The sequence below is a fragment of the Mobula hypostoma genome, chromosome 2 (genome assembly GCF_963921235.1).
Source record: "Mobula hypostoma chromosome 2, sMobHyp1.1, whole genome shotgun sequence".
Lineage (NCBI taxonomy): Eukaryota > Metazoa > Chordata > Chondrichthyes > Myliobatiformes > Myliobatidae > Mobula > Mobula hypostoma.
In genome coordinates, this window is record NC_086098.1 from 176,909,094 (window position 1) to 176,928,891 (window position 19,798).

The 19,798-nt window shown below is 43.8% G+C and overlaps 1 protein-coding gene across 1 annotated transcript in view; it reads left to right on the forward strand.

Annotated features, from left to right (window-relative positions):
- The window catches only part of fam83d (family with sequence similarity 83 member D), a 34,276-nt gene that overhangs the window by 6,033 nt on the left and 8,445 nt on the right, over positions 1 to 19,798 (forward strand). The window contains exons 2-3 of the mRNA XM_063041148.1: positions 12,477 to 12,644; positions 14,757 to 14,881. Of these exons, the coding sequence (XP_062897218.1) occupies positions 12,477 to 12,644; positions 14,757 to 14,881 (293 nt within the window). The remainder of the gene's footprint in view (positions 1 to 12,476; positions 12,645 to 14,756; positions 14,882 to 19,798) is intronic.

The window sequence follows — 19,798 nt, forward strand, 5'->3', positions numbered from 1 at the left end:
GCAACTAACTTTGATCTTGTGCAATAGCAACCCCCCACCCCTCCCCCCAACCTTCCATACCAGACGGTGATGCAGCCAGTCAGAATGCTGTCCATGGTACATTTGCAGAAGTTTTCGAGTGTTTTAGTTAACAAACCAAATCTCTTCAAAATCCTAATGAAAGATAGCCGCTGTCTTGCCTCCTTTATAGCTGCATCAATATGTTGCATCCAGGTTAGGTCCTCAGGTATTGACACACAAGAACTTAAAATTGGTCACCCTCTCCACTTCTGATCCCTCTGAGGATTGGTTCGTGTTTCCTCGCCTTACCCTTCCTGAAGTTCTGCATAGGGAGTTCAGGGAGATAGATCTAAGCTAAAGAGCAGGACCTCCAGGGTCGTGATCTTAGGATGGCTAACCATGCCACATGCTAGTAAGGTTAGAACTAGGAAGATGTGTGGCTAAGGAGATGGTGTAGGTGGGAAAGCACAAGAGTTTTGGATCATTGGGCTTTCTTCCAGGGAAGGTGGGACTTGAACAGAAGGGACAGTTTGCACCTGAACTGGAGGGGAACTAATATCCTAGCAGGAAGGTTTGTTAATGCTGCATGGTGGGGTTTAAACTAGAGTTGCAGGGGATGAGACCAGAGTGCCAGAACAGTTAGTGGAGATGTTGTGGAGGCAGATATTGGTAAGATCACAGACAAAGTTGTGAATAAAAGGGACGAGCATGGTGAAACTAGTGACCGGAGCTGCTTATATTTCAATGCAAGAAGTATCTTAGGAAAGGCGGATGATAGTGCTGAAGATGAGGTAGCTGGTTTACAAACAAAGGCAATGTGTAGTGAGGAGAGGTTGTTGATAGGGCAAGATTGCAGTCAACAGAATGAGTTGTAATGTAAAAGGCGGACAAAATCGAAAAGAATGAATACAGGACTGAAGGTGCTATATTTGAATGCATGTAGTATATGGAATAAGATTATTGAATTTACAGCACAGTTGCAAGTTGACAGGTATGATGTTGTAGGCTTCACTGAATCATGGGTGAAAGATGATAACTGGGAGCTTAATGTCCAAGGATACACATTGTATCAAAAGGACAGGTGGGAAGGCAGAGGGGTGGCATTACCTTGTTGGTTAAAAAAAAAAATGAAATCAAATCATTTGAAAGAAGTGACCTAGGGTTGGAAGGTGTTGAATCATCGTGGATAGAGTTAAAGAACTGCAAGGGTAAACAGACCATGATGGGAGTTGTATGCAGACCTCCAAACAGTTGTAATTTGTGGTCTAAAAATTACGATGAAAGATAGAAAATGCATGCCAAAAGGACAATGTTACAATAGTCATGAGAAAGATTGGGGAAATCAGGTTGGTGCTAGCTTCCAGGAAGGGGAATTTCTGGAGTGCCTATGTGATGATCTTCAGAGCAGCTCCAGGTTGAGCCCACTAGGGGATCAACTATTCCGGATTGGGTGCTGTGCAATGAACTGGAATTGATTAGAGAGCTTCAGGTAAAAGAACCCTTAGGGGCAAGTGATTCGGGAAGTTTGAGGAGGAGAAGCAAAAGTCAGATGTATTAGTATTGCAATGGAGCAAAGGGAATTACAGAGACATGAGAGAGGAGTTGGCCAGCATTGATTGGAAAAGAACACTGGCAGGGATGACGGCAGAGTAGCAATGACTGGAATTTCCGGAAGAAATTTGGAAGCCACAGGATGCATTCTTCTCAAAGAGGAAGAAGTATTCCAAAGGATAGGTGACATAATCATGGCTAACAAGAGAAGTCAATGCCAAAGAGAGGGCATATAATAGAACAAAAATTAGTGAGAAGTTAGCTTATCGAGAAGCTTTCAAATACCAACAGAAGGCAACTAGAAAAGTAATTTTAAAAAAGTAAATATGAAATACAAAAGTAAGCCAGCCAGTAATATTAAAGAGGATATCAAAAGTTTCTTCAGATTCATAAAGTATAAAAGAGAGGCTAGTGTGGATATTGGACTGCTGGAAAATGATACTGGAGATGCAGCAATGGAGGACAAGGAAATGGCGGATGACTGAATAAATATTTTGCATTAGTCTTCACTGTGGAATCACCAGTGGTGTGGTGGAAGTCCCAGGTGTCAGGTGTTATTACTAGAGAGAAGTTTCTTTGGAAATTGAAAGGTCTGAAGGTAGATAAGTCACCTGGACCAGATGGTGTACACCCCGGGATTCTAAAAGAGGTGGCTGAAAGGATTGTGGTGGAATTAGTAAGAATCACTAGATTCTCGGATGGTTCCGGAAGAGTGGAAAATTCCACTCTTCAAGAAGGGAGAGAGGCAGAAGAAAGGAAATGGTAGGGTAGTTAGTCTCTCCTCAGTGGTTGGGAAGATCATAGAGTTGATTATCAGAATCGGTTTTATTGTCACCTGCATGTGTTGTGAAATTTATTAACGTAGCAGCAGTAGTACAAAGCAATACATGATAATATAGAAAGAAAGAAAAAAATAAGTAAATCAATTACAGTAAGTGTATGTGTGTGTATGTATGTATATAATATATATTATGCTGTGGGGATGCTTCACTGGCCCTGGAAGGCTTGTGAAGGTAGAGGGCAAAATGAATGCAGCAAAATACAGGGAAATTCTGCAGTCTGCAAGAGAACTGTGACTTTGGAGATTTGTTTTCCAGCAAGACAATGACCCCAACCCTAAAGCCAGAGCAACACAGGAATAGCTTAAAAACAACAAAGTTAATATCCTGGAGTGGCCAAGTCAGAGTCCAGACCTCCGTCCAATTGAGAATTTGTGGCTGGACTTGAAAAGGACTACTCATTCATGATCCTTGTGCAATCTGACAGAGCTTGAGTAGTTTTGTAAAGAAGAATGGGGAAAATTTGCAGTGCTCAGGTATGCAAAACTGAGTGAGCTATCCCCACAGACCCCAAGACTGTAATTACTGCCAAAACTGCATCTACTAAATACTGACTTGAAGAGGGTGAGTAGTTATGCAATCAATTATTTTGTGTTTAATAATTGTAGTAAATTTAGACCAATTTGTAGAAATTTGTTTTCACTCTGATACAAAAGAGTATTTTCTGTTGATCAGTGTCAAAGAGCCAAATTAAAACCACTGTGATTCATTGTTGTAAAACAATAAAACATGAAAACTTACAGAGAAGAGTTGAATACTTTTTATAGGCACTGTACATTAAATAGATTAAAATAGTGCAAAACTGAAGTAGTAATTTTTTTAAGAAGTGGGGTAGTGTTCATGGTTTCAATGTCCATTCCAAATTATTACTAAGCATGAGGTCTTGGGGTATTCAGAGGCACATAATAAAATGGGTACTAGTCAGCATGGTTTTCACAAGGGAAAACCTTGTCTGGCAAATCTGTTGGAATAGCGCACAGGATAGACAAAGAAGAATTGGTTGATGTTGTATACTTGGATTTTCAGAAGGCCTTTAACAAGGTGCCACACATGAGGCTGCTTAACAAGCTACAAGCCCTGGTATTACAGGAACGATTCTAGCTCCGCTAAAGCAGTGGCTGATTGGCAGGGGGCAAAGAGTGGGAATAAAGGGAGACCTTTCTGGCCGGTTGCCGGTGACTAGTGGTGTTCCCCAGGGGTCTGTGCTGGGACAGATTCTTTGTAGGTTAATGTCAATTATTTGGATGATGAAATTGGTGACTTTGTGGCAAAGTTTGCAGACAATATGAAGATAGGTGGAGCGGCTGGTAGTTTTGAGGAAGTAGAGAGGCTACAGAAGGACTTAGACAGATTAGGAGAATGGTCAAAGAAATAGCAGATGGAATACAATGTCAGGAAGTGTAGGGTCATGCACTTTGGCAGAAGAAATGAAGGTGTCGACTATTTTCTAAATGGGGAGAAAAGACAAAAAAAGAGGCATAAAACAAGTTGAGAGTCCTTGTGCAGGATTCTCTAAAGGTTAGTTTGTAGATAGATTCTGGGGTGAGGAAGGCAAATGTGATGTTAGCATTCATTGCAAGAGGATTAGACTATAAAAGCAAGCACATAATGTTGAGACTCTATAAAGCACTGGTGAGGTCTCAGGTAGAGTATTGTAAGCAGTTTTGGGCCCCTTAGAAAGGGTGTGCTGAAACTAGAGAGGGTTCAAAGGAGGTTTATGGAAATGGTTCCAGGATTGAATGGCTTGTCATCTGAAGAGAGTTTGATATCTCTGGGCCTGTATTCACTGGAATTCAGAAGCACGAGGAAGTGTTCAGAATATCTCATTGAAACCTATCAAATGGTGAATGACCTTGATAGGATGTCTGTGGAGAGGATGCTATGCTGAGAGAGTCTAAGACCAGAGGTCACAGCCTCAGAATAGATGAGTGTCCTTTCGGAATCGAGGTGAGGAAGAATTTCCGTAGTGGTGAATCTGTAGAATTCTTTGCCACAGGCAGCTGTGGAGGCCAAGTCTTTATGTATATTTAAGGTGGAGGATAATAGATTCTTGATTGATCAGGGCATGAAGGGCTATGGGGGGGGCGGGGAGCAGGAGATTGGGGTTGAGGGGAAAATGGACCAGCCATGATGACATGGCGGAACAGACTTGGACTTCATGAGAATGATTCCAGGAATGAAAGAGTTACCATATGAGGAATGTCTGGCAGCTCTTGGGCTGTATTCCCTGGAGTTCAAGAGAATGAGGATTTCATAGTAACATTCCAAATGTTAAAAGGCCTGCACAGATTAGATATGGAAAAGTTATTTCCCATGGTAGGGGAGTCTAGGACAAGTGGGCACAAATTCAGGATTGAAGGACGTCCATTTAGAACAGAGGTGTGGAGAAATTTCTTTAGTCTGAGGGTGGTAAATCTGTGGAATTTGTTGCCACGAGCGGCTGTGGAGGCCAAGTCATTGGATGCATTTAAGGCAGAGATAGATAGGTTCTTGATTAGCCAGGGCAGCAAAGGGGAGTGGGGATGACTGGAAGAATTGGATCAGCCATGATTGAATGGCGGAGCAGACTCAATGGGCTGAATGGCCTACTTCTGCTCCTATAGCTTATGGTCTTATGGATCTAATGGCCTAATTCTGCACCTATATCCTAAGGTGTCTGCCTCTGTCCCCACCCCTGGCAGGAAGTTTCATGCTCTTACCACTCACTGTGTACAGAACTTGCCTCTGACATCCCCCTTATAATTTCCTCCAATCACCTTAAAAATGATGCCCCCACATATTCATTCATCAGTTATGTACCATGTCGTATGACATGGGTGATCATAACCATGATTGTTTTTGACAATTTTTTTCTTACAGGAGTAGTCTGCCATTGCCGCCTTCTCGGCAGTGTCTTTACAAGACGGGTGACCCCAGCCATTATCAATACTCTTCAGAGATTGTCTGCCTGGCGTCAGTGGTCGCTGATGTACACCAGCTGTTTACACCACCATCTCCCATGGTTTCACATGGCCCTGACTGGGGGACCTGCAGGCCAGTGGAGGGAAAGAGCGTCTTGTACCTCCTTTAGTAGAGACATACAGTATCTCCACCCCGCTACCTGTTCGTCTTAGCCCTGGGAGAAGTCTCTGGCTGTCTACTTGATCTGTGCCTCTTATCACCTTTTTGAACACAAAGGATAAATGCTTAACTGCAGCTTCAATTGCTGTAATCACCTACTTTAACAGTTTGAATATAGTCAGGTAAATTTGCAGAATTCCTCATTTACAATGGCACCACACTCCAATTAGCAGAACCACTTTGAATATTCGACACTGGTCTGTTCTAAAAGCCAGACACCCTTCTTGTTCGTGTTGAGGGACGGCTTCATGAATTTACGACTAACTGGAAGGTTAAGTGACGAAACAGATCTGCCCTGAGCCGTGCATTATGTGGCAGGGATACAACTTTAACAATGTGATAAAAGTAGAACCATTCGTCTCAACACACGTCAAAGTTGCTGGTGAATGCAGCAGGCCAGGCAGCACCATTCGTCTATTGTGTTTCCCTATGTAGCTATGGAACTGGGTATGTCCTACACCCAGGGATTGGTTTACTGCAGCTACAAAGTATCAATTGGAAGTTAAATAGTGTACCAGTTTTATTTTCTGAAAACAGGTTCTCATTGTAGTTACTCCAGTTGTACTTTCCATGATGTCATAGCTCCAGCATGATCTCTAAATTAATTTGTCATTCGTTATGTGCCATGTCGTATGACATGGGTGATCATGGTCTTTCCATGACCATGATTGTTTTTGGCAAATTTTTCCACAGAAATGGTTTGCCATTGCCTTCTTCTGGGCAGATGGGTGACCCCAGCCATTATCAATACTCTTCAGAGATTGTCTGCTTGGCGTCAGTGGTCACGTAACCAGGACTTGTGATATGCACCAGCTGCTCATACAGCCATCCACCATCTGCTCCCATTGCTTCATGTGATCTTGCTTTGCAGGCGAGTTGGGCTAAGCAGGTGCTACACCTTAGCAGGGTGACCTGCATTCTCGTGGAGGGAAGGAGCACCTTACACCTCCTTTGGTAGAGACGTATCTCCACCTTGCCATCCACTTCTTCAAATTAGCCAGACGTATTTCCACCCCGCTACCAACCTCTTCGTATTAACCCTGGCTATAAAGTCTCTGGCTCTCTATTTAATCTGTGCCTCTTATCACCCTCTTGTATTTCTTGAACACAAAAGCAACAGTAAATTAACTGCAGTTTCATTTGCTGTGGTCATTTACTTTAACATTCAGAATATAGTCAGGTAAATTTATAGAATTACTTATTTACAATGGCACCACACTCCAATTAGCAGAACCACTTTGAATAACTGGTCTGTTCTAAAAGCCTGTCAGTACAAACTGTAGATTTCCAAGATGTATTCATGCAGCCGTCCAGCTAACCAGAAGGTTAGTGATAAAACAGATCTGCCCTGAACTGTGCATTACATGGCAGAGATACACGATTAACAATGTGATAAAAGTAGAACCATTCATCTATTGTTTCCTTATGTAGTTTCAATGGAATGTCCCACACCCAGTGATTAGAAGAAGTGCCTTACAGCACGTTTGGTAGAGACGTACTTCCACCCCACCACCCTCTAAGGCTACATCCACACTAGACAGGATAATTTTGAAAACGCCGGTTTCACATAAAAACGATAGGCGTCTACACCAGGTGTTTTTCAAAATATCTCCGTCCACATTAGAATGGGTATTTGGGCAAATCTCCTACTGGGCATGCGCAGGACACACAGAAAACAAGCGAAGTGGAAACGGTATACTTGGTGCGCGTTTGTCCAGTTACAGGCTAGAAAAACTTAAAAGGAATTGCTGTTGGCTCTCATGCAGGAGGACTTAAAACTTAAAAAAAAACAAATACTGGAGCGTATGGAGGCAACTGACAGGGAGTTCACAGACAGTATGACCCGGCTGACAACGAACATTGAAAAACTGACTAACTCTGTTGCATTAATAAAGCAGCTTGTTAAATGTATAAAACATGTCTGCATCAGTGTTATCCTGTATTTCCATACAATATTGCATTAGGCTGTTGCACATCTATTGTCAGAGAAGTACTTGCATAAATAGGTAAAGCACCTTCATACAAGCAAGGACGGAAAACGGCAAAGTGAGTATACTTATTTATTCAGTAAGCTATGGGTCAAGGTATTTGGTGAGTACATTTGTAACTCTTCTGGCTTCAGTGTCGTTGCCGTCTGTTCTGAAATTGTTAGGTTGTGTGGGGGGTTGCGTTCAAGAAAACAATGAAATGCCGTGCTGCGGCCATCTGTTCCAGCACGTCATGACAGCGTTTTTAAAAATATCCGTTTACCCCATCCACACTGCTCTGCACAGTCGGCGTTTTCAAATTTACACACTCCGGAGGGTGTTTTAGAAAATCTCTGTTTTCGGGGGAGGAAAACGCCATTTCAGTGTGGACGGAGGGTCAAAACGAAGAGAAAAAGCTTCGGTTACGGAATTATCTGGTCTAGTGTGGACGTAGACCAAGCCAATTACACACAATGAAAGCAACCAGACAGCTTTGGAGACACCAGAGACTGCAGATACAGGAGCCCACCCACCTAGCTTCTCCTCCCCCAACCTTGTTCTGGCTTTTGTCTCCCTCCCTTTCCAGTCCTGATGAAAGGTCTTGGCGCGAAATGTCAGCTCTTTATTCCTTTCCGTAGATGCTGCCTGACCTGCAGAGTTCCTCCAGTATTTTTTAAATTGAGATATAGAGAATGACATCAGGTTTTTTTTGGCCCAATAAGTCTGCACTTATTAACCTGAAACACAAACAAGAAGAAATCTGCAGATGCTGGAAATCCTGCCAAAGGGTCTCGGCCTGAAACGTCGACTTTTTAAAAAAAAAAGACCATCAAATACCCAATGTGCAGAGGAAAGAAAACAATAAATGTAATCAAATATCATTCTGAACAGAGTCCACAGAGGGTCCATCCACAGACTCAGTTCAGAGCGGAGCCGCAAGCCGAACAGGCCCATCGCCCACCTTGGGCCCCAATACCCTGACCTTTTCAACTAGGCCTGGCACCTAAATCATTGTCCAAACATTGGGTTCAGTCACCTCGATACACTCTTGGGTCTGGACTTCACTGCTTTGATTTGGCCCGTACCCAATCTTCCCAATTCGGCACGGCACTTACCATCCAAACATCGGGTTCAGTCCTTTGATATGCTCTGGGGCCTGGACCCCACTCTGGGCTTACCAGAAGTGATTTTTGTGTATTTTCCTGCCTATTGGACAAAATCAAGTGGAAAAATCTGTAAAAATGGAACTCGTTCATTATCTGGGATGGGGGATAATGTATAAGATTGAAGATAAAAAGCATTGACAATTGAAGTCTAACCTGGTATTAAAGAAACAAAATCAAGAAGACCCATCATAATTAAACAGTCAAATGTGAACACAAGTTGGAGCTCATCTTGAAGTTGCCTTTAACTCGTGCCTACATGAAACCACACACTACCTTCCGAGTATCGTTCGAAATCCATCTTGAACAAACGGGCTGTCCCATGGGGGATATTGTCCCTTCCTCCTTGAAGCCATTCATCCACACAGAGCACCTTGTGCAACAGAGACAGCATCCTCAGCCATCGTCCCTCCTGCCTTCTCCCAACTCCTGCCAAAAAGACCTTGACCCACACCAATGTCCATCGCTAAAACCTCTGTCCAGCTTTCTCTAGAATCTTCTCCTAATTCCACCATCCTGATTGGCTGACACCATATTCCTAAGTTAAACAACAAAGCCCCTTAGCTCAAACCCAAACAGACTGAAAGCAGAACAGACTGTTCTTACAGAACTTCTAAAGTGAAATGCCTACAGCATAGCAGTAAAAATCTTGACCAGGGCATTACAAATGTACAATGAAATGTGTCGTTTGCATCAATGACTTACATAGTTGGCACCATGAGCTGGGGGAGCCCACAGGTATCGCCGTGCTTCAGGTGCCAACGTAGCATGCCCACAGCTTACTAACCTATGTGTCTTTGGAATGTGGGAGGAAACCAGAGCACCCAGAGGAAACCCATGCTGTCACAGGGAGATTGTATAACGTCCTTACAAACCGTGGTGGGAATTGAACCCCAATCTCTTCCTTGCTGAAGTGTTACGCCAGCTTCTATGCTACAAAGCACAGCAGGTCAGTCAGTAGTTTGAGAAAGGAGGAACAAGTTAAAGAATAGCCCATTAGTTTAAAGCTGTTGTTTTCTTGAGTTAGTAAGTGGAATGTTCAAGTCTTATTCCAGATGCTTAAGCATACACTCTAGGGATACTCCAGTGCGATGACAAAACAATGCTTCACTATCTATCATCCTTTCTGATGAGAGCTTAAAACAGAAACCGAATTGTATTCTTGCACGAGTTTAAATGGCCCATTACCAATGTTCCCTCTATCTTTTTTTTAAACAGCTGTGCGGACCAACTATTGTTCTGAGCAGAAAACTTTTACACAGCCTGGAAACTGCATGGCACTTTAATTTTTTTTTTGTAATATACACATCAAGCAAACACAAACCTCAACCCACAACACGAGTAAACCATACCAGGCAGTCAAAACAACTGGCAGGCACAATGACAAAAGTAAAATGTTTTGACTAGAAGGTGTTGGCGTTCAGCGGGCTGGCGATTCATTAACAAAGACCTACCGACTTCCATTCTGTGCTTATTGTTACAATGTGTCAGTGTTTGAAAGTAAAGGTTTTGGTATATTTATTATTTAGAAAATTTGTGGATTATATTCAATAAATTGTAGGGTATTTCACCTTTGCATAATTTCAAAATATTAACTTTTATATAAAAGAGAATTCCAGCTGTGTGGCAACAAAGGCTATGTGCGCAGGAGCGTTTCAGTTACTGTGCAGCTGCACACCCACATAACTTGGAGGGAACAGTGTCCCTTAGCATTATTCCAAGAAGTGCAGGAGAGTTAACTGTAATATCTAGAATAATTATCTGCACATTGCCAATTCTTGTCTGTGATGTTAGCTATTCATAACTTAGCTGCTGTATTTTCCTTTGGGCCAAGATGCCCTCCAGTGTTTAATTCACTGTAAATGGCTTGGGAGAGATCAGGTTATGCAATTGATTATAAAAAAAATGTATTTTGGTCTTTAATGTAAGTACAGTCCTGCAAGATTTCAAAAAGCAAGCTTCACTCATTGTACTGAACAATGAAATAGGTCCATTGTAGTTAGGCATGTCATGTTTCATCAATAAGAACAAGGACATAAAAAAAACAAACACTATATCATAGTGTCTCTGTTTATTACCAATTGGTGCCATGACAATGATAGTTGATAGCAACGAGTGGGTGGCTTAGTCTTTCTGTGTACATGTGGTCAAAACAGAGTTTCTGCTTGGAGAGTATTGATTTACAAGGTGGGGGTTCATTCCTTACATAATAGACAACCTAGTAAGCACACAGATTAAAGTTAACTCATTCCAGTCCTTGAGAAATGGTTTACTGCCCGCAATCCTCCATTACGGAACCAATGTTAAATATTGAATTATCTTTATTTCTTATATCCTTCACACAGGACTAAAAATCTTTACATTACATCTAAATGTGCAAAGTGCAATCATAGTAATTTATAATCAATAGAACAGTCAATGTTATATAGAGTACACTCAAATCAGTGTGAGTTCATCAGTCTGATGTCCTGGTGGAAGAAGCTGTCCTGGAGCCTGTTGGTCCTGGCTTTTATGCTGTGGTACCATTTACCAGATGGTAGCAGCTGGAATAGATTGTGGTTGGGGTGACTCGGGTCCCCACTGATTCTACGGGCCTTTTTTACACACCTGTCCCTGTAAATCTCCTGAATCATGGGAAGTTCACAACTACAGATGTGCTGGCTGTCTGCACCACTCTCTGCAGAGTCCTGCGATTGAGGGAGGTGCAGTTCCCATACCAGGCAGTGATGCAGCCAGTCAGGATGCTCTCAATTGTGCCCCTGTAGAAAGTTCTTAAGATATGGGGGCCCATACCAAACTTCCTCAACTGTCTGAGGTGAAAGAGGCACTGTTGTGCCTTTTACATTACACAGCTGGTGTGTACAGATCACGTGAAGTCCTCGGTGATGTGGATGCTGAGGAACTTGAAGCTGGTTATCCTCTCCACCCCAGATCCATTGATGTCAATAGGGGTTAGACCATCTCCATTCCTCCTGTAATCCACAACCAGCTCCTTTGTTTTTGCGACATTAAGGGGGAGGTTGTTTTCTTGACACCACTGTGTCAGAGTGATGATTTCTTCCCTGTAGGCCTTGTTTGAGACAAGGCCAATCAATGCAGTGTCGTCAGCAAATTTAATTAGCAGATTGGAGCTGTGGGTGGCGATACAGTCATGGGTATACAGGGAGTAAAGGAGGGGACTCAGTAGGCAGCCCTGAGGAGCACCTGTGTTGAGAGTCAGAGGGTTGGAGGTGAGGGAGCTCACTCTTACCACCTGCTGGCGATCTGACAGGAAGTCCAGGATCCAGCTGCACAAGGCAGGGTCAGGGCCGAAGTCCCTGAGCTTCTTGTCAAGCCCGGATGGAACTATGGTGTTCAATGCTGAACTGTAGTCCAAGAACGGCATTGTCACGTCAGCATCCCGCTTCTCCAAATGTGTACATAGAGCAGTGGCTATTGCGTCATCTGTCAATCGGTTGTGCCAGTGTAGGGTAATGCTGATATATTTGTAATAGTGATTTTCTTTTGTTTTTGTTCTTGTTTTACAGGGCCTGAGTTCAAAACTAGTTTTGTGTTCACATTTGAGTTCCAGATATGTATTATACTTCTATAAATGCAATGCTCGATTTTAATTAATTTACCCATTCATTTCCAATCCTCAGCACTGTTCTCTTTTTTTCTTGCCATGCCCTCAAGTTGATGGATATTTTGAAAGCCTTCAGTTTCTTGCTTTTTAAAAAAGTATCAGAGCCACAAGTCACATTTTATTTTATAAAGTAAATTGTAGTGAATCATAGTGTATTTTCTCTGATTTCCCTTTGCATTTTAATTTTCAAAAATTTTCTTTTGTATTGTAGGTTATTGCACTGGTAATGGACTCATTCACAGATATTGACATTCTCCAGGACCTCCACGAAGTCTGCAGAAGGAAACGGGTCCCTGTCTATATTCTTCTGGATGAGTCTGGCCTCCCACAGTTTCAGCAAATGTGTCGGGATGCTGGTGTCTGGGTGGAGGAGGAAAGGGTACATGCACCTAATTTTGTGGGGTTTTTTTCCTCCCCTCTCCCCTCTCTCTCACCCCCCTTCCCCATTCCTCTGAATGTGTGTGCCATCGACAAACCCAACATCTATTGTTCCTCTTGAATTTGCCTTAAGAAGTTGGTAATGAGCTGTGCTCTTGAACTACGATGGTTCCTCATGTGAAGGCACTTGCAGAGTAGTAGCAGACGAGATCCAGGATTAAACAGGAGGTGGTAAAGGAATGATGGATATACAGTGTTTCTGGGTGTGACATGGATGGTGTGCCCAAGCACCTCCTGCTGAGTAACAGTCCTGATGCAGGGTCTTGGCCGGAAACGCCGATTGTTTATTCCTCTCCCTAGATGCTGCCTGACCTGCTGAGTTCCTCCAACATTTTGTCAATATTACTCTGGATTTCCAGCACCTGCAGAATCTCTTGTGTTTATGACCTACTACTGAGTCCATGAGAGAGTTATAGGCTTTGTAGGTGCTGCTAAAGACATCTTGGCAAGTAACCACCATCTGTTTTTTCGATGGTACGCTGTTATGGTGCACCAGTAGTACTACTTGCTTGTTACACTGCTGGTGTTTAGGGCAGCAATGAAGGTCCTCTATCTCTGGTGTTCAGGGTTTCCTTCATGTTAGTAGCTTGGTGTTCACTACTGTTAATCACGCAAGTCCCGGATGGAGACTCAGGCATACCCATTGCACCCAGATGTAGAAATATTCTATATTGCGGTTTCCATAACAATTTTGTTTGATCAGTCAGGGTTGTTGGCACTGAGCTGAACCCCTGAACCTGGAGGACCGGTGGACCATTCTTAGTCTGGCCTTTGCCCTTTGACCTGTTTGACATGGGTGACCCTACCAAGATCCAAAGCACAAAGCCCTAACTCCAGCCATCATAGCTCTCCAGGTCATTGAGGAATGCAAGTCTCCAAACCCTACGACAAGGTTGAGGTACTCTTGGAGGGTGCAGGTTAATATGGAGTGTGTGATGATGATAATATTGTGTACCCATTCCAAACGTGAGATAGATTTGACCCAGGTTAAGAGACTGAAGTTTTTTTTTCCATTCTCTACTCTTAATTCTTCACCAGAAGACTGGGAATAATACTGACAGCTTGTCACTTCAAATCATTGCATTGAATTACATTACTGCAGTGTCCCATACAGGCTAACGTACTGCAGATCTTAGCAGAATGCAGAACTTGGAGGCTCTGTTCTTCCTCTGATCTAGCCTTTTAAAAGAGCTATTTAATGAATTCAACTTTCTCCTCCAGTAGCCCTTTTAAATGCTTACTGCAACTCCTTGCTTATGTATTATGTATGTATTTCTGTATTTAAAGGAACACTGCGGAATAGGCTTTGATTTAACCCCTGGTTTAACCCTAGCCTAACCACAGGACAATTTACAATGACCAATTAACTTACTAACCATGTGTCTTTGCTATGTCTTATAATTGAATCCCCTGTCGTCATTTTTTCAAGACACCTTGTTGTATTTACATTTTTTTTAAAAAATTGTTCAGAGATTGCGTTTGAGAGAGAACTGTTGGTTGTTCTTATTTTCTGTCTTCTCCAAGATATTCAAACTGAAAATTGGACCGTAGGACATAGGAGCAGAATTAGGCCATTCACCCCATCAAGTCTGCTCTGCTATTCCATCCTAACTCTCAACTCCATTCTGAGTCAGCTCCCTATAACCTTTGCCGCCCTTACTAATTGAGAAGCTATCAACCTCCACTCTAAATATACCAAATGACTTGGCCTCCAATGCTGTCCGTGGCAATGAATTCCACAGATTCACCATACTCTGGCCGAAGAAATTTCTCCTTGCCTCTGTACTAAATGGATGTCCTTCTATTCTGAGGCTGTTCCCTCTGGTCCTAGACTCACCCACTTTTGGAACATGCTGTCCATGTCCACTCTACCAAGGCATTTCAATATTCGATAGTTTTCAGTGAGATCGCCCCCCCCCCCCCCACATGCCTGGCAGCTTGTTTTTTATCTGCTTCCTTTGTACCATATAAACAAAACTTGCTCTTACAAATGTGTGACCGTGCTCTGCTGATATTTCCTTTGCTTCAAGTCGATCGTTTCTTTCTTTTCCAGAAGATGAGAGTGCGCACATTGAGGGGATGTACTTACTACACCAGAACAGGAGCCAAGGTTATTGGCAAAGTGCACGAAAAATTCATGTTAATTGATTGTGAAAAAGTAGCTACAGGCTCCTACAGGTAAAATGGACTGCTCTTTGTATGTCAATCTGCGAATAGCCAGCAGTGAACACAGTAGTAATTCCACCCGTTAGTAATATCTAACTGCATTTCACTGTATGTTTTGATCTCCGTTAGATTTAAAGATACAGCGCTGTGACAGACCCTTCCAGGCTAACGTACCTGCGCTGCCCACTTACACTGATGTGACCAATTAACCCGATAACCCGTACGTCTTTAGAACGTGGGAGGAAACTGGAACCCCCACATACCAACTCCTTACAAACGGTGATGGGAATTGAACTTGGGTCACCGGTGCTTTACCAGCGTCACGCTAACTGCCACACTATTGTGCCGCCCCTAATGTGATAAATGAATCTGGATCTTCAGTATCTTTTTAAGTCATGAATAATTCCCCAGAAAGCGAGTATGAATTAAACTCCACTGGAGGTGTGGAGCAGAGAAATACACGGGGTGATTGATAAGTTTGTGGCCTAAGGTAGAAGGAGATGAGTTATTAATTTCAAACTTTCTGCATAATCACTCAAAGCGTTGAACTGCATATGCATGTAACGAGAACTGTATAACTCATTTCCTTCTACCTTAGGCCACAAACTTATCAATCACCCCTGCTATTGTCACTTTCTGGAGGGCCAAGATCCGTATGCTCCACGACTGCTGGACTAAGTGTGTAAATGTAGGAGGAGACAATGTTGAAAAATAAACATGCTAGGTTTTCTAAAATTGACTTCTTCCACCTTAGGCCACAAACTTATCAATCAGCCCTTGTAATGTGGTGATTGCCAGTTGCTTTGCAGTAGGGCATCAGTGAAGTAAATATTCATTTCTTCACCTGCAGTACTAAGATATCATTTCTTTATTAGAACATTTATTGGTTTCATTTTGTTATTGTCCCATGTACCGAGGTACAGTGGAAAAACTTGGTTTGCATCCTATTCACACACCAATTCACTGTATAGTGCATTGAGGCAGGGTGGCAGGGTAGCATAGTGGTTAGCACAACGCTTTACAGTATGGGCAACCTGGGTTCAATTCCCACCGCTGCCTGTAAGGAGTTTGTACATTCTCCCTGTGACTGCTTTGATTTCCTCCGGGTGCTCCAGTTTCCTCCCACAGACCAATCTGTTGTAGGCAAGTTGTAAATTGTCCCATGATTATAGAACATAGAATAGTACAGCACAGTACAGGCCCTTCGGTCCACAATGTTGTGCCGACCCTCAAACCCTGCCTTCCGTATAAGCCCCCACCTTAAATTCCTCCATATACCTGTCTAGTAGTCTCTTAAACTTCACTAGTGTATCTGCCTCCACCACTGACTCAGGCAGTGCATTCCATGCACCAACCACTCTCTGAGGAAAAAAACCTTCCTCTAATATCTCCCTTGAACTTCCCACCCCTTACCTTAAAGCCATGTCCTCTTGTATTGAGCAGTGGTGCCCTGGGGAAGAGGCGCTGGCTATCCACTCTATCTATTCCTCTTATTATCTTGTACACCTCTATCATGTCTCCTCTCATCCTCCTTCTCTCCAAAGAGTAAAGCCCGAGCTCCCTTAATCTCTGATCATAATGCATACTCTCTAAACCAGGCAGCATCCTGGTAAATCTCCTCTGTACCCTTTCCAATGCTTCCACATCCTTCCTATAGTGAGGTGACCAGAACTGGACACAGTTCTCCAAGTGTGGCCTAACCAGAGTTTTATAGAGCTGCATCATTACATCGCGACTCTTAAACTCTATCCCTCGACTTATGAAAGCGAACACCCCATAAGCTTTCTTAACTATCCAATCCACCTGTGAGGCAACTTTCAGGGATCTGTGGACATGTACCCCGAGATCCCTCTGCTCCTCCACACTACCAAGTATCCTGCCATTTACTTTGTACTCTGCCTTGGAGTTTGTCCTTCCAAAGTGTACCACCTCACACTTCTCCGGGTTGAACTCCATCTGCCACTTCTCAGCCCACTTCTGCATCCTATCAATGTTTCTCTGCAATCTTTGACAATCCTCTACACTATCTGCAACACCACCAACCTTTGTGTCGTCTACAAACTTGCCAACCCACCCTTCTACCCCCACATCCAGGTCGTTAATAAAAATCACGAAAAGTAGAGGTCCCAGAACAGATCCTTGTGGGACTCCACTGGTCACAATCCTCCAATCTGAATGTACTCCCTCCATCACCACCCTCTGCCTTCTGCAGGCAAGCCAATTCTCAATCCACCTGGCCAAACTTCCCTGGATCCGTTGCCTTCTAACCTTCTGAATAAGCGTACTGTGTGGAACCTTGTCAAATGCCTTACTAAAATCCATATAGATCACATCCACTGCACTACCCTCATCTATATGCCTGGTCACCTCCTCTATCAGGCTTGTTAGACACGATCTGCCCTTCACAAAGCCATGCTGACTCCCTGATCAGACCACGATTCTCCAAATGCCTATAGAGCCTATCACTAAGAATCTTTTCCAACAGCTTTCCCACCACAGACGTAAGGCTCACTGGTCTATAATTACCCAGACTATCCCTGCTACCTTTTTTGAACAAGGGACAACATTCACCTCCCTCCAATCCTCCGGTACCATTCCCATGGACAACGAGGACATAAAGATCCTAGCCAGAGGCTCAGCAATCTCTTCTCTCGCCTCGTGGAGCAGCCTGGGGAATATTCCGTCAGGACCCGGGGACTTATCTGTCCTAATGTATTTTAACAACTCCAACACCTCCTCTCCCTTAATATCAACATGCTCCAGAACATCAATCTCACTCATATTGTCCTCACCATCATCAAGTTCCCTCTCATTGGTGAATACCAAAGAGAAGTATTCATTGAGGACCTCGCTCACTTCCACAGCCTCCAGGCACATCTTCCCACTTTTATCTCTAATCGGTCCTACCTTCACTCCTGTCATCCTTTTTTTCTTCACATAATTGAAGAAGGCCTTGGGGTTTTCCTTTACCCTACTCGCCAAGGCCTTCTCATGCCCCCTTGCTCTTCTCAGCCCCTTCTTAAGCTCCTTTCTTGCTTCCCTATATTCCTCAATAGACCCAGCTGATCCTTGCTTCCTAAACCTCATGTATGCTGCCTTCTTCCACCTGACTAGATTTTCCACCTCACTTGTCACCCATGGTTCCTTCACCCTACCATTCTTTATCTTCCTCACTGGGACAAATTTATCCCTAACATCCGGCAAGAGATCTCTAAACATCGACCACATGTCCATAGTACATTTCCCTGCAAAAACATCATCCCAATTCACACCCGCAAGTTCTAGCCTTGTAGCCTCATAATTTGCCTTTCCCCAATTAAAAATTTTCCTGTCCTCTCTGATTCTATCCTTTTTCATGATAATGCTAAAGGCCAGGGAGCGGTGGTCACTGTCCCCCAGATGCTCACTCACTGAGAGATCAGTGACCTGACCCGGTTCATTACCTAGTACTAGATCCAGTATGGCATTCCCCTTGGTCAGCCTGTCCACATAATGTGACAGGAATCCGTCCTGGACACACTTAACAAACTCTGCCCCATCTAAACCCTTGGAACTAATTAGGTGCCAATCAATATTAGGGAAATTAAAGTCACCCATGATAACAACCCTGTTATTTTTGCAGCTTTCCAAAATCTGCCTCCCAATCTGCTCCTCTGTATCTCTGCTGCTACCAGGGGGCCTATAGAATACCCCTAATAGAGTAACTGCTCCCTTCCTGTTCCTGACTTCCACCCATATTGACTCAAAAGAGGATCCTGCTACATTACCCACCCTTTCTGTAGCTGTAATAGTATCTCTGACCAGTAATGCCACCCCTCCTCCCCTTTTTCTGCCTTCTCTATCCCTTTTAAAGCACTGAAATCCAGGAATATTGAGAATCCATTCCTGCCCTGGTGCCAACCAAGCCTCTGTAATGGCCACTACATCATAATTCCATGTATGTATCCAAGCTCTCAGTTCATCACCTTTGTTCCTGATGCTTCTTGCATTGAGGTACACACACTTCAGCCCTTCTACCTTACTACCTTTACACCGTTTATTCTGCTTCTCTTTCCTCAAAGCTTCTCTGTATGTTAGGTCTGGCTTTATTCCATGCAGCTCTTTCACTGCTCTATCGCTCCGGGTCCCATCCCCCTCGCAAATTAGTTTAAACCCTCCCGAACCATGCTAGCAAACCTACCTGCAAGGATATTGCTCCCCCTTGAGTTCAGGTGCAACCCATCCAATCTGTACAGGTCCCACCTTCCCCAGAAGAGATCTCAATGATCCAAAAATCCAAAACCCTGCCCCCTGCACCAACTCCTTAGCCACGCATTCAACTGCCATCTCCTCCAATTCTTACCATCACTGTCACGTAGCACTGGCAGCAATCCTGAGAACGCCACTCTTGAGGTCCTGTTCTTCAGCCTTCTGCCTAGTTCCCGAAATTCACACTTCGGGACCTCATCCCTCTTCCTGCCTGTGTCGTTGGTCCCAACATGTATCACGACTTCTGGTTGCTTTCCCTCTCGTACCAGGATGTCGTGCACCCAGTCAGAGACATCCCGGACCCTGGCACCCAGGAGGCAACAAACCATGCGGGTGTCCTTCTCACGTCCACAAAATCTCCTGTCTGCTCCCCTGACTATAGACTATGGAGTCTCCAATGACGACAGCTCTCCTCTTCTCCGTCCCACCCTTCTGCACCACCGGGTCAGACTCAGTGCCGGAGGCCCTGCCACCGTGGCTCACACCTGGTCGGTCGTCCCCGCCAACAGTATCCAGGACAGTAAACTTATTATCCAGGGGAATGGCTACAAGGGTGCTCTGCACTACCTGTCTGCTCACCTTCGCTTTCCCCCCTCTGACTGTCGCCCAACGACCTGCTTCTGACAGCCTAGGTGTGACTACCTCCCTGTAGCTCTCATCTATGACTGCCTCATTCTCCCT